The sequence below is a fragment of the Carassius gibelio genome, chromosome B25 (genome assembly GCF_023724105.1).
Source record: "Carassius gibelio isolate Cgi1373 ecotype wild population from Czech Republic chromosome B25, carGib1.2-hapl.c, whole genome shotgun sequence".
Classification (NCBI taxonomy): domain Eukaryota; kingdom Metazoa; phylum Chordata; class Actinopteri; order Cypriniformes; family Cyprinidae; genus Carassius; species Carassius gibelio.
In genome coordinates, this window is record NC_068420.1 from 23,773,150 (window position 1) to 23,787,567 (window position 14,418).

A 14,418-nucleotide genomic window follows, 5' to 3' on the forward strand; every position below is an offset into this window, starting at 1 on the left:
GCCATCTGTTTTGTTTAAACTGTCAGGGTCAATCATAGCTGTGCAGTTCTTCTCTGACGTATCTGATTAAAAATGCAATGCTTTGTTAAAAAGATAATTGATTGTTTGTTGATTAAAAATTGCAGAATATGGTTCAAATCAAACCTTCAGCATCATAACAGAAGGCATCATATTTTTCACTGTCTTGAGTTATTTTGATGATGCCGGTTTGGTTGCCGGCACAGTTTGTATTTTGGATGTGACGGAGTATCACCACCTCTGAGCCGTTTATCCATCCATACCTGCACACAAAATGTAAGTTTATATTCAGGTGGAGTGCAAAATATTAAAGATTCTGTATGCTTAATCGTCATTTCTTTATCTTTATCTGACTATAAGAACCTGCACGTCTGAAGTCCTTTATTGTAGGCTTTTTCCACCTGCTCCAGACTGGCTAGTGAAGAGGCTAAATGCTCACACAACCTCCTGGCCTCCTCAAACGTCAGACTATAGCGTTCTCTCCCCTCCACGTGAAACACTCCACCAAAGCTGCAGCTCCTTGAGCGTACAACTGCAGGAGAAACATTAACGATAGGAATGAGTCAATTTTATTAGAAGCAAGATTTTCTGAAACATCAGAAGAAGGAAGAGAAAGGAAACAGTGATAGAGACTGAAGGTGACTACACATAAAGATCAAAAGCTTTAGGACTAGTTAATAACACACCACACATGTCTGGCAAACTTTAGATGTCACACTGCTGGGGTGAATGGAGCAGGTGAGGCATGGATCTAATCACAGACTGATTTCCTCAAGTAAAGCACAGGAAGAAGAAGCTAATACAACCATCAGAGTACAACCCCAGAAATGTTAAAACATGAAGTGACAAATGATGACTGGAACTGAGGGTGAACGAATAGATATTGTATGACATAGATGCCTCATATGTGACTGTTATATATATATATATATATATATATATATATATATATATAACAATTATAGTCTTTCTTTAATTTTATGTTTAATTTTCAAAGCTTACTATAATATTGGCTTTATCTTATTTGCCTCTTAAGGGTAGTAGCTTGACAGGCAAATATATGGTACTATGGGGGAGAGAAGGCAGAGGGAAGATTGAACTGCCGGAGCTTTGATGAAAGTAACAAAACAAACAAATAACCAGGAAAACAGAAACACCAACAAACAGAAAGACTACAAACTGACACATAGGACAGGAAGTAATAACAAAGTCCTGAGAAGGCTAATGGACCATTTAACATATGAAATATAAAAAACATAGAAATAGGCGATGAAATGCATGCTTTATTCACTGTGAAATTGTTTGTTCAGATGACTTAAGATTTATTAAAATCACGACTGAGATTATTTAGATTGGGACAGCATTTGAAATTTTTTTTTTGTTATTAACATTTTAAGTGTATTATTGTTCAGTTTATACAAAATAAAAGAATGACTCTTCTTTCTTCAAACTAATTTTTGCCGAAAACAAACAATGAAAGAACACTTGCACCACTTTTAGTAAGTCTTAGCCACTGCATACCAGGAACACCAAGCTGTCTACGGAGGGTCAGAAAGCTCACAGATTTAATCAGAAATATCTTAATTTGTGTTCCGAAGATGAACACAGGTCCTATAGGTTTGGAACAACATGAGGGTGAGTAGTTAAAGACAGAAATACTTTTTTTGTAGTGAACTATGCCTTTAAAGTATTATTTCCAGTATAATGTGTTGATTGAAATGACAAATTGTAAAATAATTCTTTATATTCATTTTTTAACTGCTCTTTGTGCCATGCCTGATATGCTCTGTCGCCCCATGGTTACAGCCCCAAAGGCCTACTTTTAAAGGGATACACCATTCCAAAATAAAAGTTTTGTCATTATTCACTTAACCCCATGTTGTTCAAACCCGTAAAATGTTTTCGAATTGTTCATCTTCGGAATGCAATTTAAGAGAGATTGTTGCTTGAGACTGTCCCATAGAATGCCAAATAACAGTGTCAAGGTCCAGGAAAGTACGAAAAGCATCATCAGAATAGTCTACCTGCCATCAGTGGTTCAACCGTAACATTATGAAGTGATGAGAATACTTTTGTAAAGGAAGAAAACAAAAATAACAACTTTATTCAACAATTCCTCTCCTCTGTGTCTCTCCTAATCAGCATAGTGCCATTTTGTCAATTCTGAGCAGTACGTAGATAACTATTCTATATGTAAGTAAAAAATAATGAGCTAAGAAAATGGTAACAACAAACAAACAAACAAAAAAGAGTTGAAACAAGCTCGGCTGATACATCTATTTAATTTCATGTTGGATGGAAAAAATCCACATTCTGATGCATTAGTAAAATTATAAGAAAACCATGATAGAAGAGGAAAAATATTGAATAAAATATGATGAATGAATATAAAATAATGTATTCTCGATACGATTAAAAAGCTTCATCTAGACCCCCTCATTATTTAGACAACCAAATAAGACCAGTTCCAATCGGATAATGAACATCTCAGGGAATTTTTTTTTTTCCATTTGTAATGTAGGTTTGTCAAAAAAGAAGATCCCTTAAAAACATTGTGTCAAACTTATTTTCCCTTACCTTTTGGCCTGTTAAAATACATATTTTTCCGATCCTGGTAAAATGTACAACCTTTTTATAGTTTTAGTGATGACAAAAACTAGCATAAATGTTTTGTTTGTTTTATAAATGTTACATTTATAAAACCATAAAACCATCGAAAATGTTTTGAATGTGGCTTTCTAAGGAAATTTCACATAATTTATTTATTTAATTTAATTTAAAAGAAGAGAATAAGACTCGGGGTGAATGAATGCACATGCATGCATGAATGATACAGAAAGGGTGAGAGAGGGGGGAAGAGAGCTTTTCAAACTTAAACATTTCAATTGAAGATTTGTCATGCTTGCACAAGGAAGATTTTCTCCTGGAAAATGTAGGGGTAATTTTATTTATTTATTGTTTTATCACCAATTTATCAATAGTCATGTTACCCGTTTTATTTAAATTATTTTATACATTAGATTATATATGCGAGCACACACATATTGTGATCTCATGATCTGATAGAATTGTTTATTAATTATTGCCATTAAAACCAATATCTTTGCCTTCCTTAGAGTGTGTGAGAGAGACAACAAAAAAGCCCTGACTTGGAATGCAACTGGACACCAGATGGGGAATGCCCCAGGATGTAGGAACATTTAAATCTACAAAAAAACATTCCTCAGGACGGACCATAAAATCTTTAAAAACATTCCTAGGGAGTTCATTCTTGTCCTGTCACCGCTCTGAAACAGTCACACATTTGTACAAACATCTTTTGTCATGCCAGGAGGTCAAAGATTGATGTTGGAATTTTGCATATGTCGGTTTTCACATGTTGATAGGTCACGGGGTCAACACAACGTGGGGGAGGGGAAAGGTCACAGAGGTCAAACTCATCAATCAAAGTGACAGAAGGTGTATCATAGGGACTACACTTATATGACCGCCATCAATTCGTAGCAGTGAATGAAGAGGTATCATATCGATCACAAGTGCAGTATGGAGTACCTCAAGGCTCAGTACTAGGGCCGCTGGTCTTCACGCTTTACATGTTACCCTTGGGAGATATCATCAGGAGACATAGTGTTAACTTTCACCATTATGCAGCTTTATATTTCTTCGCAGCCAGGCGAAACATAACTATTTGAAAAACTAACGAATGCATAGTCAATATAAAAAAACTGGGTGACATGTAATTTTTTACTGCTAAATTCTGAAAAAACAGAGGTGTAATTATAGGACCTAAAAACTTTTCAATTAATAACCTAGAACGGTGTCTAAGATTTGATGGTTACTCTGTCAATTCTTCGTCATCAGTTAGGAACCTAGGTGTGCTATTTGATCACAATCTTTCCTTAGAAAGCCACGTTTCGAGCATTTGTAAAACTGCATTTTTTAATAAAAAAAAAATCTATATTATGGCCTATGCTCTCAATGTCAAATGCAGAAATGTTAGTCCATGCATTTATGACCTCAAGGTTAGATTATTGTAATGCTTTATTGGGTGGTTGTTCTGCACACTTAGTAAACAAACTACAGCTAGTCCAAAATGCAGCAGCAAGAGTTCTTACTAGAACCAGGAAGTATGACCATATTAGCCCAGTCCTGTCAACACTGCACTGGCTCCCTATCAAACATCGTATAGATTTTAAAATATTGCTTATTACTTATAAAGCCCTGAATGGTTTAGCACCTCAGTATTTGAATGAGCTCCTTTTACATTATACTCCTCTACGTCCGCTACGTTCTCAAAACTAGAATATCAAAATCAACTACGGGCGGCAGATCGTTTTCCTATTTGGCGCCTAAACTCTGGAATAACCTACCTAACATTGTTCGGGAGGCAGACACACTCTTGCAGTTTAAATCTAGATTAAAGACCCATCTCTTTAACCTGGCTTACACATAACATACTAATATGCTTTTAATATCCAAATCCGTTAAAGGATTTTTAGGCTGCATTAATTAGGTAAACCGGAACCGGAAACACTTCACATAACACCGTACTTGCTACATCATTAGAAGAATGGCATCTACGCTAATATTAGTCTGTTTCTCTCTTATTCCGAGGTCACCGTGGCCACCAGATCCAGTCTGTGTCCAGATCAGAGGGTCACTGCAGTCACCCGGATCCAGTACGTATCCAGACCAGATGGTGGATCAGCACCTAGAAAGGACCTCTACTGCCCTGAAAGACAGCGGAGACCAGGACAACTAGAGCCCCAGATACAGATCCCCTGTAAAGACCTTGTCTCAGAGGAGCACCAGGACAAGACCACAGGAAACAGATGATTCTTCTGCACAATCTGACTTTGCTGCAGCCTGGAATTGAACTACTGGTTTCGTCTGGTCAGAGGAGAACTGACCCCAACTGAGCCTGGTTTCTCCCAAGGTTTTTTTCTCCATTCTTTCACCGATGGAGTTTCGGTTCCTTGCTGCTGTCGCCTCTGGCTTGCTTAGTTGGGGTCACTTTGACACAATCTTTTTTTGTTTTAAGCGCTATATAATTAAAGGTGACTTGACTTAACATTGTCTGCCTCTCTCTCCTCTGGATTTGATGACTCACAGAGAGACAATTCTCTACAGTTCAATCAGTCAATTTAGTTTGATCATAATTTTCACATTCTCTCATTCACATTCCAGTGACTGTACAATTCTGCACTCTGTCCTTCATTTTCTTTCTTTCTTTTTGACAGGTCTCTTTCACTCATGTCACAGGTCCGGTTGTTTTGGGTTTGTTTTTGATCTGTCCTGGTTTGGGGAGGAGCCCAGTTCCTTTGTTTGATCATCCTTACATTGTGCTCTGTTGAAGGGCAGGACCTTTACCATTACCTTTAGTTTAATTTCCTTTTTGTTCATTATTTGTTTATTTGTTTTATTCATTTATTGACTGATTAAATGTTTTGTTTAATATGATATATTTTTTGACTTGACCTGAGTTTTGATTCCATTGAAGCTGTCACTGGTTTTCTTTTGAAAAGCATAAATTTACTCCTGCCCACTAGCAAGTCTCTTCAGCCAACAAAGAGTTTCCCACAGTTCCCTCAAAACAAACACATCTCACTCTGACATCTTTCATGCCGAGTTTTTACCAAAAACACTGTGGAGCTGAGCAAGCTTAATTTTGTTCTCAATTAAGGATTTTCATTGGTATTGCTTTCATCAATAGTTCAGATAAAAAGAATCTCAGATAGGATTTAAGATGTGAAGAAGAGATCAATGATATAATATAATAAACCACAGTAGCAAGATTTATCAGATTAATTCACCCGACTCAGATTTGGCAAGTCAACCTTCAAAGTTTCCAAGAACTACATGTGACAAATTTCAGAACAAAATGTTACCACAGTAACTACTTACGAAAACAGAGAGTGCATTTTTGGGTGGAGGTGGTACAGAGATGCTACAACACAAGCTGAATATTTTAATGTGAGGAAAAATCTGGAACCAGAATCTTTCTTTCACTTTGTTTTGGTTTGTTTTTGTAATGCTGAAATGTTAATCTGCTCAGCATATCTCCCTTTCCACTGTAATAAACAAGTGAGTACTGTTTATCTGTCCTCAGACACACACTAAGCCCTGCTCCATTCATACTCTGTAAAGGTCAGTCAAAATTCAAGGAAAGATGTGTAATGTTCCTAATGAAGAGTCTTCTTACCTGTGGTATTTTCTGATCTCGAGGAGGCCAGTAGTGCAGAGGTGAGACCCAACAGAATAATCCACATCCTGATGCTGATGAGGAAACTATGTGTGAATCCAGACGGTGTACAGTAGAGCTCAGAGTCTGCTGCAAGTTTGGAGATTTGAGTGTCTTAACTAATAAAGATCAGAGGAAAGGGAAGTGCATGTATAACCACACCCTTCAACATCTCCCTTCATTCTCTCTCTTTGGTGTTAGTTTGGTAAGAGATTGACATAACTCCTTTAATTAATGTTTAAAATTACTATAATGCAGGCTTTTTTTCATTTCACTTAGTACAAATTAGAGGCAGCACATCTACCACACCAACCACACCAGCATTCATAAGCCACATGACTTCATGAAATAATTAAGTCAAATTACTTTTCAGATGGAGATTCACAACAAAAAATGTCTTTGTTAAGCAACAACAGCTGACAAACACAACTGACAATATAAGCTGCATTATGTTTCTCATGAAAAACGGAATCTGCTTGTTAGAAGACAGGACAAATTCTTAATTTGTTGTTATGAACAGAATAAACAAGACACCTGGAAATTCAGATCTTCGAGACTTCTCTCCTCTCACTTCCTGTGTAGAGTTGCTGCTTTAAATAGTGGTATGACTCTGTCCTTTGCTATGGTGATACACACAAACAAATGTACTATAGGCTACACAAACTCCTGAACATGTGATTCAGTAAAGATGAGTCTGCTTAAACGGAATTTCACTGTAACACTTTATAATGCCTTATTTAATGTCTGTCACAGAAAGCTATCATTTAAAATCGCAATAAAGACATTTAAGGCACAGATCATGTGGCTACAACAATGGTCATACAGATCTGACAAAGTCATACAAGTCTGAAAAAAAAAGCTAAATACACTCACTATTAACATAACATGAAAAACAAGTGTGTATGAAATCATATTAAATCAAGTCAACAGTTTCTGCCTGTTTCAGGTCATGGCAGTTTTGTCTAGAAATGCATAAATAGTTACAGATTATTTTTATCTTGTCATCATTTGTGTTGATTTTGAAGTGTGAAAGATAGCAGATGGCAGTAGATCAGCTGTGACTCAGAACGGCCTTCTAAGAGCTGAAGCTGTGCTGAAGAACCACAGCTATATCATGTTAAGCAGAGTCTGGTATCTGCTAGAATGTTATTGAAAAGATGATAATTATTGTACCTTTTACAAAGGATTTGAAAGAATTGGTTTTTTTTCAAAATGACACTGATCAGAAAAAAAAGAAGAAAAAAACAGGAAGTGGTTGTGGGGGTTGTGGTGTTGCAATCTGCACCATGGTAACACACAAACACAAGAGAAAGTGCTAATGAAACACTTCTAAGTGAGTAACTAGCAACACAGCACTGCATATACAGTATTATTTATGTACAACAGCTTATTGTAATTTGTTTTAGGTCACTTCCCCTTACTTGCATTTTCATTCCTGTACGTGTACAGTATGTGTGTGTGTTCATTCCCTGGGTGCCTTGCCCTTGTTAGTGGCCATAGTCAGTCTCATTAGTTGTCATGATAGTTCATTAGCCACATCCCCTCATTATCCTGTTAAGTTTGTTCTCTTCTATATAGATAGTGCTGTGTTTCTTTTTTATACGTCATAGGTGCCGATTCATGTTTCTGTGGGTGGTTGTTCAAACCCCCCAACAGGATTTTTTTTTTTTTTTACATTTACACCACCGTTTCAACAACTAAATAATAACTGTGCTAAGTTATCATGCAGAAACACAGAAAAAAAATATTGTCAAACATTTAATCTTCATTACTCATTAATTAACTATTCTGGGTGTTTGTTTTTTTCTAGAGTATACTCCTGTGGATGGTGTGTTTGTTGAATTTACAACACTAAATTTATCTTGAGAAGTTAAATGCATGGACTGCAAACACATGATTTAGTAACCAAATAATAGGCCTACACACATTCTTTCTATGAGGGTTGCATTTCACTAAATAAAATGATTTAATAAACAACTGTTTACAATAAGCACTTTTTTGCATGTACACAGGACAAAGTTTGAGGGCGCACACAATCTAAGGGAGCTCAGAGCCATGATCACTAACTTATATGGGAGAGCAGGCCGAGAGATTCATGCTAGCACCTTCTCATATTACAAAAATGCACTCTTGACATTTGCCATTAAAATAACTGTCTCAAATGAACTATGAAAAAAATACAGTTGTACAAGCAACAATCAATTTCTTGTTGTTTAAAATGAACGGATCTCATGTTTTGTATGCAAAACATACAAAAAGATTTAGATAGACATCAACCCTCCACATACAAACCTCAGCAATGGTGACAATCTTCAAACAAATTCAGATAAACAGATCAAATGCAATGCATTTGCAATACATGCACGTATTGATAGAAGTATGATAAACTTACCAAAAATTTAATCTTACACTGTAGTATAACACATCACACATAAAAACACAGCAGTTATTTAAATATTAGAACAAAGATTACAGTCATTGTCACCTGATCTCAGTGGAACTTATGGCGCTTTTCCATGACATGATGTACAGTTCACATTTGGGGGTTTTCTACTGGGTACAGTCCCTGGTACCTGATACTTTTTTAATACCACAGAGGTTCCAAGTGAACCGTACAGTTACGTGTAAACTCTGGAGTAAAACTCGTTCAGATCATCTGCCAGTTGTTGATTCTCCACAGTGCTGGGGGATGGTGTCTTGTACTTGGTAATCTCTTTCAGACTTTTTACCACACTGCTGCTGAGTTGCCGGAAGTGAACTGAGTCCTTGTTTTTCCAGAAAAATTTCCTCTTTGCCACTCTGATCTCCTTTTCCAGTGTATATTTAGCCTGTTTATACAAAACATTGTCCCCCTTCCTGTAAGCATCTTCTTTAGCCTGACAGAGCTGTCAGAGTTTTGCAGTGAACCAGGGTTTGTCATTGTTGTAAGTTAGATGAGTCCTGGTAGGAATACACATCCTGCTCTGCTTCATTAGTCCATCTTTTTACATTCCTTGATAAAGTCAAGTCAAGTCACCTTTATTTATATAGCGCTTTAAACAAAAAAAGTTTGTGTCAAAGCAACTGAATAACATTAATTAGGAAACCAGTGTGTCAATAATGTAAAATCACAGTTAAAGGCAGTTCATCATTGAATTCAGTGATGTCATCTCTGTTCAGTTAAATAGTGTCTGTGCATTCATTTGCAATCAAGTCAATGATTTAGCTGTAGATGAAGTGACCCCAACTAAGCAAGCCAGAGGTGACAGCGGCAAGGAACCGAAACTCCATCGGTGACAGAATGGAGAAAAAAACCTTGGGAGAAACCAGGCTCAGTTGGGGGGCCAGTTCTCCTCTGACAAGACGAAACCAGTAGTTCAATTCCAGGCTGCAGCAAAGTCAGATTGTGCAGAAGAATCATCTGTTTCCTGTGGTCTTGTCCTGGTGGTCCTTTACAGGGTCTTTACAGGGGATCTGTATCTGGGGCTCTAGTTGTCTTGGTCTCAGCTGTCTTTCAGGGCAGTAGAGGTCCTTTCTAGGTGCTGATCCACCATCTGGTCTGGATACATACTGAATCTGGTGGCTACTGTGACCTCGGAATAAGAGAGAAACAGACTAATATTAGTGTAGATTCCATTCTTTTAGCAAGTACATCGGGTGTTATGGGAAGTGTTCCCGGTTCCAGTTTACTTAATTATTGCAGCCAAAAAATCCTTTAATGGATTTGGAAATTAAAAGCAAAGTACTGTGTTATGTGTAAGCCAGGTTAAAGAGATGGGTCTTTAATCTAGATTTAAACTTGCAGAGTGTGTCTGCCTACCAAACAATGTTAGGTAGGTTATTCCAGAGTCTAGGTGCTAAATAGGAAAAGGATCTGTCGCCCAGAGTTTATTTTTTTAGGGCTTTATAATATTACTATGGCACAGTAATATAGTAATAATGTACTACTTTTTTTCTCTGATCATTTGGAATGAGAATAAAAAGACAAAAACAAAAAAACAAACATTAACAATCAAATACAAAAAAAAACCTTACAAATAAGTTTAAACATCCATTCAATATATATTATTTCCTGAATATTACTGATGAACTGATCAAAAAGTAGTCTACTGTTCACATGGGTTTTACTGCTATATAGTGTAGTAATATAGTAATAATTTAGTACTTTCTCCTGTTTTATTGTTGGCTTCCTCTTTTCTGATAATTTGGAATCAGGATAAAAAAGAAACACACACACGAAAACATGCAAATATGTTCAAACATCAATTCAATATCTAATATTTCCTGAATATTATGAAATTTGAGAAAGCTGGCCCTGGTGATGTCATAATATGCAAATTAGATTAGTAATTTACATCCCACATAAACTTTCGATCATGCCAAACATTTTTCTAATTGACAGTAGATCTCTATCTGTAAGCCCTCCAAGCCACAAGCTTTTGGAATCTTGATGTCAAAATACAAAAATGTTTCCACAAAACCCTGGCCTCTTAAGGGTTAAACGTGCAGAACAACCACCCAATAAAGCATTACAGTAATCTAACCTTGAGGTCATAAATGCATGGATTAACATTTCTGCATTTGACATTGAGAGCATATGCCGTAATTTAGATATATTTTTGAGATGGAAAATTCAGTTATACAAATGCTAGACATGTGGCTTTCTAAGGAAAGATTGCTATCAAAGAGCACACCAAGGTTCCTAACTGATGACGAAGAATTGACAGAGCAGCCATTATGTCTTAGTGTTCTAGATTATTACTGTGACGTGTCTAATGGAGGACAGGAGGCAAATGCAAGTAAGAATGTTTATTGAAAGTTTGTAATGATGAGGAGATGTCGGAGGGTGACGCAGGAACCTCGATGGCAGCACAGACAGGTGAGTTGGTGTTTTGAGTGCGCTGGTTGAGGTGATGGTAGTGATAGATCTGAGGTGAGGCTGTAATCCAATGAAGACAGAAACCGGGAACAAGGAACGAAGCAGCAGAGCAGGAAGACAGACTAACATGAATCACGGAGGACCTCAAACAATGATCTGACAAACAAGAGAAGAAAGACAGGGCATTAAGTAGGCTGGTGGAATGAGCTGCAGCTGCCACTGATCAAATGATCAGCGGTAACACCCACATGAAACAATCAACATGACATAACATGAGACGAGCAGGAGACGGTGCATTCATGAACCGTGACAATTACATGCAGAGTTTTTAGCAGAGTCGATTATTTGTGTCGGAGGAGTTATGGTCGAAGGTTATACGATGGGGTCATTGCTCCAACATGGCCTGTCATCCAGGTGTTAATTGCACCAGCTGTTTAGTAAAGCAATGATTCTGGTGGCCATTAATGGCTTGTGACATTCACAGTTTTTTCTTGGCTTTCTCGATTTGCGCTATTGGTAAGACATCTAACAAACCTCCTGATGGGTTACTCCAACTGCAGTCTGTCTCTTCGAGATCCTGGTCCCATATAGCACTAGATATTGTTTATAGCACCGATTACGTCGTCGGTCAACAACGAATATTCTGCTCAGCTCTGTGTCTAATTAGCTTATAAATTCATCGGCCCATTCACTGTGACCAAAATTCTTAGTCCAGTGGCAGTCCGATTCGAACTTCGTCCGGCATACAGGAGAGTTCATTCCATTTTTCATGTCTCCAAATTGAAACCTCTTTTTCATTCTCATCTTAATCCGCTGATCCCGGTTTCTCAGCTGCCGCGACTCGTAGATGGGGATCCAACATATTCGTTCAATCGCTGTTACGGCTGCTCATCCTCACACCAGCTGATTTAGGAGCCCTATTTAGTCTCTCTGTTGTCTTCTCTGTTGTTCCCACTCATGTTTACAGGTCAGTCTCCTGTGATCCTTCCTCTTCAGCACTCCTGGTTCTTTACGTCTTCCGGATCTCCATACCCAAATCATCTTCCTGAGAGATCGGGTTGTCCTCTGCGTTTCTGTGTTGCAAATGGATAACACCGGAATTCACACAATCTTCCGACATCTGATCTTTTTGTTGGAGGTCAGAGCGGACCACCAATTTAACGGGTCTCACTCCTCCCTCTAACTTCCACCTCGAGGAGGTCCCACAACACCCCAATGAACGGACAGACAACCAAGATTAAAATTTAACAATTTTATTTATTTAAAAGTTTGGGGAAAGGGGAGGGGAAACTTTAAAACTACTAATGACTCAAACTATTTTTGTCCACAGATACGGATTCCAGTCCTCGATAACACTCCTCTTCAGCCCTTCCTCGACAACACTCCACTTCAGCCCTTAATTTCCAGCCGACTCCACTCCAGGTAAGTTTAAAGCACTAGTGGACAAGGGGATGCACACATACAGCGGGAGCTGCAGACTCACAAGGACTCCAATTGCAGGTAAGTACAGAGCGCAATATATGGGTAGATACTCACAGAGCTAGGCGGTTGACGTGCAGGGACTTTCTGGTTCTGAGGGGGGGGGGGGGTGGTAGACTTCAAGACCCAAGGCTGGGCTGTTAGCTTACTGGGGTCCTTGCCCTCAAGTAAGTAGAAAGATCCCTACACAGGTGGATGAGCACAAGCTGGCTATTAGCTCACCGGGGCTGTAGCGTTCAAGTAGGTACAGAGTTCAGAACACAGGTAGGTATTCACAGGACTGAGCTGTTAGCATGCAGGGGTTCTAACTCCCAGGTAAGTACAGAGTTCAATAAAAAGGTGGGTATTCACAGGGCTGAGCTGTTAGCGTGCAGGGGTTCTAGCTCTCAGGTAAGTACAAAGTTCAATGCACAGGTGAGTATTCACAGGGCTGGGCTGTTAACTGGCTACTCACCACTGAAGATATTCAGAGGTCGGTATTCTAAGCAGATACGGGTTTGGTCGATGACTGACGGCTGGTGGGCCTTACAGGTGAGACTGCAAACAATACTGGGCTTCCCGCCCAGCTTGGCAAGGGGGCACAAGGGGGAGGATTGGCTGTTGTCCTTCGCTCCCCTTGTCGAAGAGACAGCACAGACAAGGTGGTTGAGAGATCGCTGCGTGGGCGACGTCATCCAACCTCCTCCAGAGGCGCCTCCAACACGTCCAAGCTCCAGCTTACTTAAGGTAAAGACTGTGGTTGCCACCAATACACTGCTCCTCTCCGTCAGGCCTCTTCCTACGACTGGGGACACAGCCACGGACAAACACCACACACCACAAAGGCACTACAATTCTTCTCGTGTGTACACTTCAATATAGCAGCACTCACCGCACTCCACACACTCAGTGAAAGAAGTTCCGTTGTGTATTCCCGTTTCGGGCGTGTCAGATGGACGAAGGCAGGGGGCAGACCACAGCAGGCGTATATATCGTACACCGGAGTCTCTCCGTCTTTCCCAGCGATCTCCAACACAAGCCACTACTATCAACACTGAGTAAACACACAAGCACTGAGGATTATTAGATCAACAGAAGAGGGGGGGGGGGAATTACCCACTGCTACGGAGAAATATGCAGTCGGAACCCTTTCTTAAAGGCAGTTAGTCTCCCTCCACATCCGTCATCCACTCTCCACAATATACAAGGAATACACAATATACAATGTTCATAAAGTCTTCACCCACCAGTACGCAGTGTTGTCCTCTCCCAATACAAATTCAATGATCTCCTTCACTCAGGGGACTTCCAAACATAGGATCGCTCCTTCAACTCAATCCACAATAAGACGTAAATACAACATACAAAAGGTTGATCACTTAACTTCCTCCGCACTTCCAATATCCACTTTCCTTGGATTCTCCGTTGCAGCCCGTAAATCACAACATCCACGCCACACCAGCCACTTCCGTATCGAGTGGAACAACAGCGGAACAAACTACCCCCTTCCTGTTCATAAACCAGCCCCTTTTATATCTCTGCTTCCTTCCCTATCCTCCAATAGGTATCTGACACGTCCTCTTCCCACACCTGACGTGTATCTTGGATCATTTCCCCGCCTTGGGCCAACCGGAACAGAACTTGTGTTCTAAATTAGTCCGGGCGGAACTGAAGTGTGGGAAATATTTCCGCCCGGACTAATTTAGAACACAAGTTCTGTTCCGGTTGAGTTCCGCTCGGATTAGTCACCCGGTGACATCCTCCCCCGCCAAATCATTCTAGTCCCTAGAACGTGCTTGTTCAACCCAATCCCCATACCTCTCGGGGGGGCCGTCCTCGGTTC

General features: G+C 39.3%; 1 protein-coding gene across 1 annotated transcript in view; it reads right to left on the reverse strand.

Annotated features, from left to right (window-relative positions):
* Positions 1–6,387, reverse strand: part of LOC128014082 (CD44 antigen-like) — an 8,971-nt gene extending 2,584 nt beyond the window's left edge. The window contains exons 1-4 of the mRNA XM_052597306.1: positions 6,221–6,387; positions 382–550; positions 145–281; positions 3–62 (exon numbers count right to left, since the gene is read on the reverse strand). Coding sequence (XP_052453266.1) covers positions 3–62; positions 145–281; positions 382–550; positions 6,221–6,287 — 433 coding nt within the window. The 5' untranslated portion in view covers positions 6,288–6,387. The remainder of the gene's footprint in view (positions 1–2; positions 63–144; positions 282–381; positions 551–6,220) is intronic.
* Between the last annotated feature and the right edge of the window lie 8,031 nt (positions 6,388–14,418).